This window comes from Uloborus diversus, chromosome 2, assembly GCF_026930045.1.
Source record: "Uloborus diversus isolate 005 chromosome 2, Udiv.v.3.1, whole genome shotgun sequence".
Classification (NCBI taxonomy): Eukaryota; Metazoa; Arthropoda; class Arachnida; order Araneae; family Uloboridae; genus Uloborus; species Uloborus diversus.
Window position 1 is genome coordinate 121,827,558 of NC_072732.1, and position 8,587 is coordinate 121,836,144.

Sequence of the window (8,587 nt, forward strand, 5' to 3'; positions counted from 1 at the left end):
TCATGTTCTATCAAACGAAATTTAAGCGAACGCCTTGTCTGTCCCACGTAACCGATATTACATTGACAAGGAATGTGATATATGCCCCACTGATCAAGTGGTTGGATTGGGTCCTTCAGTTTGGAAAAAGAAAGTTTATTTATGGGTCTGTAAATTACGCGAAAGTCAAATTTACTAAGAATTCTAGAAATACGAAAAGAAATATGTGGATAAAACGGTAAAACCACAAAATTTGTTGAAGAAAAACTACGTATGTTGGAGGTTTTATTCCGGATTGAAAGTTTGCAAAAAGCCCGTCTTTCCTTGTCAATGTAATATCGGTTACGTGGGACAGACAAGGCGTTCACTTAAATTTCGTTTGAAAGAACATGAAAACCACGTTAAAAAACAGGAACTGAACAAATCTTCAATTGCTAAACATTGTTGGGACACAGGGCACTATTTTCTTTTTTCGGAAGCCAAGATCATTTGCAGACCTACAACAGTAGGTGAATTAGATTTTCTAGAATCCTTTTACATTCATAAAAACTGAAATAATCTTTGTAATGAGTCTTTTGCTGTTTCGCATTTTTCTCCAATCTTACATGTTAGAATACGTCATATTTTGCCTCAGCACTCGCTGATAGCTGATTGGTCAATGTTTTTCCGGTTACGTAATTTAAACTTTCCCACTGACCTTGATTCTTCCATTTGTACATTTCGCACTGAGGAAGGAAGCTATTGCCTCCGAAACATGTCTGCGTTTTTATAATGTTTTTATCTTTTCTGTGCTTTTAAACGTTGTTTCATTTTTATCCAATTTACCTGCACAGAGCTATCGCTTTTCAATTAGTTATCTCATTCATAAATTTAGTTGCAAACTACTGAACAAAATATTTTTTAAATCCCTTCAGAACAAAAATTAAAGATCTTGGTCATGAACTGCTAGGAATACATTTGTTCCAAAAAGAGAGGAGAAAATGTGGAAGATTTTACTAGAAAGGTCTGCACTTCTAAAACTTATTTCGATTACAAAAATTTTCAGGAAAAAAATCTTAGTTTTTCTTATCCTGCATATTCAAAAAAGACCCCCCCCCCACTAAATGATTTGAATTTCAAGCCCATTTTAAGTACATTTTCATAGAAAAGTTTAAAATTGTAAAAGTTTCAGCTTATTTCTGTATTTTATAGCTGTAAAGAGTAATGAAATAAAGAAACTCAATTAGATTTTCTTTTACAATTTTATTTTTCTCTTTAGCACAGCAGATGGTAATGAATAAATCAAAGATTGTATGTGCCCAGGTCAAATGTCAGAATAATCAGTTGGCTAAGTCTCTTCAGTTTTACCAGTTTCACCGTTCAACAAGTGAGGGGAATATAACAACAACCAGATATGGATTGTCAAGGTTGGTTGTTAAAAATAAGGTAACCATTGTCGTAAAAAGCATTGAAAAATTAAACTGTTCTAAATATGTTCTTCTGCACAGCTTGCCAATGAGAAGAAAGAAAAATATTTCCTACTTTTTTTATTTCTTTATTTTGTGGAGTGTTTTGTCAGATATGAGAAATCGTAAGGGAATATTACATTAAGATATTTTTACTAAGAGATAATCAAAAGATTATGTTGTTGCGTCAGATCAACTGTTAGACATCTAATCAAAGAAACAACAGTAAGATAGCCTACTGTTGTTCTGAGGCGACAATATTGTAACTATTAAATCTGCATTATTTATAACTTTTGTATTTTTAATGACATAAATAAAAAGTTTTATCCATAATTTTTTCACTTTTTTTAATTTATTTGTTAATTTTTTCAACTAAGGAACTACTAGCAACATCCCAAAGTCATTTAGGTTTATATAAACTTTCTATGCTGTACTTGACCCAAATTCTTATGATACCTTATTGCCAAGAAAAATAGTAAAACATTGCACAGTTCTTGACTTGGTTTTACTGAGTAAAAGAAAGTTACTCATACTGTACGTTTGTTACATGAGGCTAAATACACATATTGTATTAGCAATTTTGGAAAGTGAATCATTTCAGTACTTGAAGGTGTTTTAATTTATTTACAAGTTGTTGCTCATCTTTCCTGGCCTTGATTAACTGAACCAGGTCCAAGAGACCATGATTCAAAATTAAATTCAAAGACTTCATCCTTATTACATCATCTCTAATTTATTTATAGCATGTAATATAAAACCAAATCTAATTGGAACTGGAGAGAATGGATATTAAAGCATCCCCCCCTCCTGTTACATGTATTTATTAATTACAGTACAGTCAAACTTGGATAATTCAAAGTGCAAGGGGACAACGTAAAACTTCGAATTATCTATTTTTTTTTATTTTTGTAACGGGAAATGGTAAATTATGCAACAGTAATTACGAAAACAAATATTTATTAATTTTAAATCAAATACTGCGGCTGTTTAAAATATTGGAATATTTCTGATTGCTTTAAAGAGCTTACTTGATTTCTTTTAACAAAATCTTCCAGAATATTTACAGCTTGAAACACACCTTCATTCACGTTGGGTTGTCCCTCCACGTAACGACGATATTTTGCTAGATGGAAAATTGCCTCACTTGCAGTTGGATTTGGCCACAGCTATTCTATGTCATTTTCAATATCTTCATCGTCTTCTGTTGACTTGCTCTGTTCGTTAAGAACTTCGGATACAATATCTGTATCAGATAGCTCTCCACAAATGTCTATGTTTTCATAGACGTTGACGAAATCATGAAATAGTATGCTGTCTGTCCATGCAGTAGGAAGAGTTAAATTTTCTTCATCGAAAAGTTTGCTATCGTTTTTTGACTCACTGAAGACCATGCACATTCTTGATGCATCGAGGAAGGTAACTGGAAGCTTTATAGAAGATTCAGTAAGGAGGTATTGCACTACTAGACTTCCGTAAAAATGCTTTAAATTTTTAATGACGCCTTGATCCATTGGTTGTAGCACTGACGTCATGTTTGGCAGAAAAAACTTAACTGTGACATTTTCCATAGCAGGTACTGATTTATGAGCCTGGCAGTTATCAATAAATAGGATATTTTTTCTGTTTTTTCTTTGATACCTGCGATTTAGATCGAGCAGCCATTCTTCAAAAATATTTCTCGTCATTACAGGTTTTGTTTTTACATTTTCAAAGCACCTTGGATTTTTTGATTTACCAATCATTAGTAATTGTAATTTTTCTGTGCCGTCCATATTTGCTCCCACAAGTAAGGTTATTCGATCTTTACTATGTTTTCCCCCACTACATTTATCACCTTTAAAAGACATAATCTTTGTAGGGGTATAATTGTAAAAAAAAGTCCGGTCTCATTGACATTGAAAATGCCGCTTTCATGTGTGTGCTGAATGATTTCAGCAGTTTTTTCTTTCCACTGATTCGTTGCATCTTGGTCCACACTTGCGCTTTCTCCACACTAAGTCTTGAAAGAAAAACCATTCCTTTCCTTGAACCCGTCCAACCATCCGGAGCTTGCTTTGAAACTGTTGTTTCCTAAGCTGACAGCAAATTCTTTCGCTTTTGCTCAAACAAGAGTTCCATTGAGGGGAATGTTTTTGCCCCTCACGTGCTTGAAACCATCTCAAAACACACTCGTCCACATTTGGGTTATCTGGTTCTCAAGCTTGTTTGCGATTTGGATTAGATTTCAAAATTTTTTCCTTGTGTTTTAAAAAGGTGGAAAGAGTGTTTGGAGCTATTCCGTACTCTTTTGCGATAATGCATTTCTTCTTCACTCCTTTTTCTACCTCTAGTATGATAGCAATTTTTTGATCAAAAGATAAAATTTTATAAGGAACACGGGGCTTACTCAACGACATCTTACTGAACTCGCGCAGCAGAAACTAAAATCTCAAGGAAGAAAACTCAAATGATATTGACTTGATCCTGGTTTTGAAGGAAATGCTAAACATGCACGTGTCAACTATGATTCATCCCATTGGCCATAGTATCATGTGTCATTTACAAGAAAAGGGGCGGGAATCACCTACTCGGAGGGAGTGAAAAACAGGTGGTTGGTGACATCCTGGAGACATGTGGTCTACATTCCTTTCCCCCTTTTATCCTGGCGCTGTTTTCTAGAACAGATAAGAATATCCCCCCCCCCTTCTCTTCCTGACAGAATTTACCACGGTCGCTAAAAATAACCCAACCAATTATCGGCCACCTTTAAAAACTATTGATTTTGTTGTTTTCGAAAGGAGAAAAACTTCAAATTAAAGAAGCTGGACTTCGAAATAACCAAGATTTTTTAGCAGTAATTTGAACACAAGTTTCAAGGGATTGACAAAAATCTTCGAATTATTCACGAATTCGAATTAAACATGTTCGAATTATACAAGTTTGACTGTACAACCTCGATTTAACGATCGTCAAGAGACTGGAAAAAATTATTGTTAAATCGAGAATATACATTCAATGCAGATGAGTCTGTACCAGTGAAATGTATCATTAAATTGAGGAAATCGTCAAATCGAAGTTATACTGCATATATACTGCTGTATATTTTAAAAATTCAACAACCAGCTAGTATTTAATGTCAAACAGTATTGATTGTATTTTATTGCTCATTATGTTTTAAATAACTTTAATTTACATATTTTTCATTACTTTTAATTAATAATAAGCTTATCAATTATCATTAAAAGAAATATATATGTACTTCTAAATGGGGGCAGTAACTGTAGCTCACTGAATACATAGGGAAAGAAAAGAAAAGAAGCACCTGTAAAAGTTATTGTAATTGCAACACTGTTTTCTCAGCAGCAAACTCTTTTAACTGACATTTTAATTCAAAGTTTTTGATTTTTCCCGAGGATTATAAATTCAGATTTGCACTGATAACACCTATGTGTTTGTCAAACTAGTAACTCAGAAGAGGTGAAGCTCCCTATAAAAGTGAAACATTGTTGCCACATTTCCAAACAGATCTTTAGTTTTTAGAACTTTATGGTATGGAGCAAAAGATAATATTTCTACAGTTGAAATTATTATTATTATATTTCAAGATTTCTGGAAGCTTGTGTTTGCAATTTTTATCATGAATCCTTGCTTTGGTAGTGTTTTATCTGCATGCTAACAATGAAAAAGTCTTTATTTGCAATTAATGTATTAGCATAAGAATTATATATAACAGTTTAATTTATTATCTTTACTAATAATAAAGCTCAAACTCTCTCTGTCAGGATGTCTAGATGTCTGGATCTCTGTGATGCACATAGAGCCTAGACCGTTCAGCTGATTTTCACGAAATTTAGCAAAGTTTGTAGCATGAGGGTTGCACCTCAAAGCGATTTTTCGAAAATTCGATTTTGTTCTTTTTCTATTTCAATTTCAAGAACATTTTCCGGGGCAAAATTATCATAAGATGGACGAGTAAATTACGGAATTATCATGACGTGGAATGGGAGAGGGAATGAACATAGCCAATTGGCGAGAAATTCATCATCCATTATTTTGTAAATATACAGGCGAACCAAATGACCTTTTAATTTTGTACTACGGGCAAAGTCGTACTGGTACCACTAGTATCTTTATAAAATATCAGCCCTTGTAATATGGAATGTCTTTGTTTATTCATTTTTGTAAAAATTCAATGCCTCTATCAAGTTTAAACTGCTGGTAAATTTATGTTCATACTAAAAAACTTTTTTGAATGTATAATATTTTTTTACACCTTCTCCACCATGACTATTTTTCTCACCAATTGGAAGGTCTAAAATCCTGTAACTAAAAACTTGAAAATACAGTGAAACCTGTGTAAGTTGACCACTTGCGGTGCAGTGCTTTAGTGGTCAACTTACAAAAAGTTTATTGTACGATTCTCAGCCAAATTTGGTGCACATTGTTGGTCAAGATAGACAGGTGATCTACTTACAAAGGTGGTCAACTTTACAGGTTTTACTGTACTGAGTCGACAAACTGTGCAAGAATATTTCTACACCTTCGTTATCATCAAAATGGTTTTCTTTGATTAGTGCAAACTACATAGTAGAGTTCTTTGATTTTTCTTGACAGGCACAATCTATCCTTTTCCCTTGTTGCAGCTAAAATTCATTTAAAATAAGGAGTAAATTCCATGGGGAAAATACTTTTATGGCATTCGTGTAACATTTTGAGGTGGTTGATCTATGTATGTAGCCGTGTGAGTAAAATTAAAAAACAGTATAAATAAAGTAAATTGTTAAGCAAACACACAATTTGCAGTTTATTTACATTGTTTTTCTGTTTTACTCATATTTTAGCACAAAGCGTTTTTGATTATCTTAGTGTACTAGATCCTTTGCATTCCCAATGCAAGACAGCTACAATTCAGAAATCAGGGTTCGATTCAGACTCAAATTGAGTTTGCCGTGGCACCAGTGTGGTGAGTGGGCTATCCCTGCTCTATCCCTATACAATATGATAGTTATTTTTAGAAAAAACATGTGGAAGAAAAATGTTCAAAAAAGTTCTTTTTTTTTTTAACCAAAAGTTTAAAAATCACAAAAATTTCCTTTCTTTCACCAAAAGCAGACCTAATATAAAACCTGGATCGACCCTGACTTGCTTTTTCAGGTGAAGCGATAGAAAATTTTAAAATTGGGAACTACATTAGGCATACCTAAATTTGAATTAGTTCTTAAGAACACTCACAAAAAAAAAACTTCAGTCTTTTGAATTTACTGACATTTTCCGTTTTAGTTACAGCTCTCTTGCATTCAGTACGCCCATTGCTTCCCAAAAAACAATACAAGAAAGAAAATAGAAATTTCAAGTTTTTAACATTCAAAAAGAGTTTGTATGTGATAATATTAAACTACATCACATGTCATAGCTTAATCGGCAAAATGTCTTCAGGAAAAAAAATCAATAAATTTTATCCATCCAGCTTTTTTTTTTTTTTTTTTCAAAATGAGAAAAGTGCAATAATGCTGTTATTAACGCACAATTTGATTTTTTCTATACTTGCATTCTTTCATTCAGTAATGAAGTTGTAATCTCATTGCAATTAATACAAATAAGGAATTTGATAAATTTAAGGCAAACCAAATACTAAATGGTATAATGTTTAAGTGCCTTAAAATTATCAAAATGCTTACAGATGTTAAATTGAATGCTGTTTGCTGAAGTATTAGCTATGTTGTTCAATAAAATTTTTGATATTATGGTTGTCTTATTCATTCTTTTCCAATTTCTAAAATGCATCAATATTGACTTATATGCAATGCTATTTTGGAGTACAGCTCAATTATTAATATTAAGATATTTTTTTTCAAACTGCTTTCTTTTATCCCATATTGTAATGTGCAATTAAATTTGTTAACTACACTGTAAGGCCAAAAAAATACCTTCAAAATGCTTTGACGTAATTCCTGCTGATGCTTATATAAAATGACCCCCTGAATCTAAATATCACCACCATTTCCCTCAACATGTACCACTTTTCGGAAGAGGTGCCTCCCAATTCTTTTCAGTTTTTGACAGTTTCATAGCCATTATACTAGCCACTAACTCTTCTGAGAGGCTAAAGAGATACAAAGTTCAAAAGCATGACCATATGAAGCAAGTCTGGAGACTCATGGTGGTTCCCCCCTAAAATCTTTTTTTTTCCAGGAATTTCTTATACAATTCTTGTATAACTTGAGTATACAACTCACTCCTATGAGCCCCATGTCCGAAAAATGTAAAAACATATTGGAAGCATTGTTTTTTTTCAACTTGCATTCCTAGGTACAGTTATGATTAAAAATTAACTTCAGTATGCTTATACTTTAGCATTAATATGTATTTATATCTGGGGGTGCACTGATGACTGCTTCCATTGTTTTCCACTATATCAAGAAGTAATAAACAATGGAGCTGATGCATCCCCAGAAATATTCATATTTTCATTAATGTTATTTTATAAGCATACCTAGGTTCAATTTTAATCATAATTATATCTGGGAATGCAAGTTGAATACTATAAGGTTTTTGTACTGAAGATCTGCGATGTATCTCCGACAATGCAATGCTTCCAAATTATTTAAAAAAAAAAAAAAAAATACTACATGAAATTTTTTGGTTGGACAAGGGCTCACAGGTGTGAGTTCTAAACTCTATGTTTGTGCAAAAAAAAAAAAAGTGAAAAAATAGTAAAATAGACCTCTAAAAACATCGGTTTTGATGATTTCAGGGTTCATACACTTGTGGTTAAAAAAAAAAAAAATCCCAGACTTTTCCAGGATGTCTTTTAGAAAATTCCAGGTTACTCGCTTCATTCAAAATTAAGTTTAAATAACAATCTTTTCAAAATAATTAAAAAATTTTAAAGTAGCAATGTTTAAGAACTGAAACTTTGCCCCTTAGTTCTTTTTTCTCTCAAAATTTAGGTTTTTTTTTTTTTTAAAAGCATTGTTCAAAGTTGTTTGTTTTCAATAAGTAGTAAACGTAAATGAAAAGTACTTTCAACTTATTTTAGCGTTTCTTCAATGCCACGTGTCATCCATAATATTCGAGTTTTGCTGTAATTGTTGGTTTAAAATACTTTTTATTTTCTTATTAGTATATAACACAAAACATATTGAGCAAAATACAAAGCTATTTTTCAGTATAAATAAGATCAA

At 32.4% G+C, this 8,587-nt stretch overlaps 2 protein-coding genes across 3 annotated transcripts in view; one reads left to right on the forward strand and one right to left on the reverse strand.

Annotated features, from left to right (window-relative positions):
- The window catches only part of LOC129216018 (serine/threonine-protein kinase STK11-like), a 29,573-nt gene extending 27,694 nt beyond the window's left edge, over positions 1-1,879 (forward strand). The window contains exon 9 of one of the 2 annotated variants that reach the window (XM_054850154.1): positions 1,238-1,879. The gene's annotated coding sequence lies outside the window, so the exon portion shown is untranslated. The remainder of the gene's footprint in view (positions 1-1,237) is intronic. The other variant, XM_054850155.1, reaches the window with a different exon arrangement.
- A 711-nt stretch (positions 1,880-2,590) lies between these two features.
- Positions 2,591-3,271, reverse strand: LOC129216517 (tigger transposable element-derived protein 4-like). Its single transcript, XM_054850732.1, has one exon. It carries the CDS (start codon positions 3,269-3,271, stop codon positions 2,591-2,593), a length of 681 nt encoding a protein of 226 aa, XP_054706707.1.
- Between the last annotated feature and the right edge of the window lie 5,316 nt (positions 3,272-8,587).

What these genes read in the sequence shown, in the direction of transcription:
- LOC129216517 (XM_054850732.1), bottom strand. Translation starts at nt 3,271, where the DNA reads ATGTCTTTTAAAGGTGATAAATGTAGTGGGGGAAAACATAGTAAAGAT.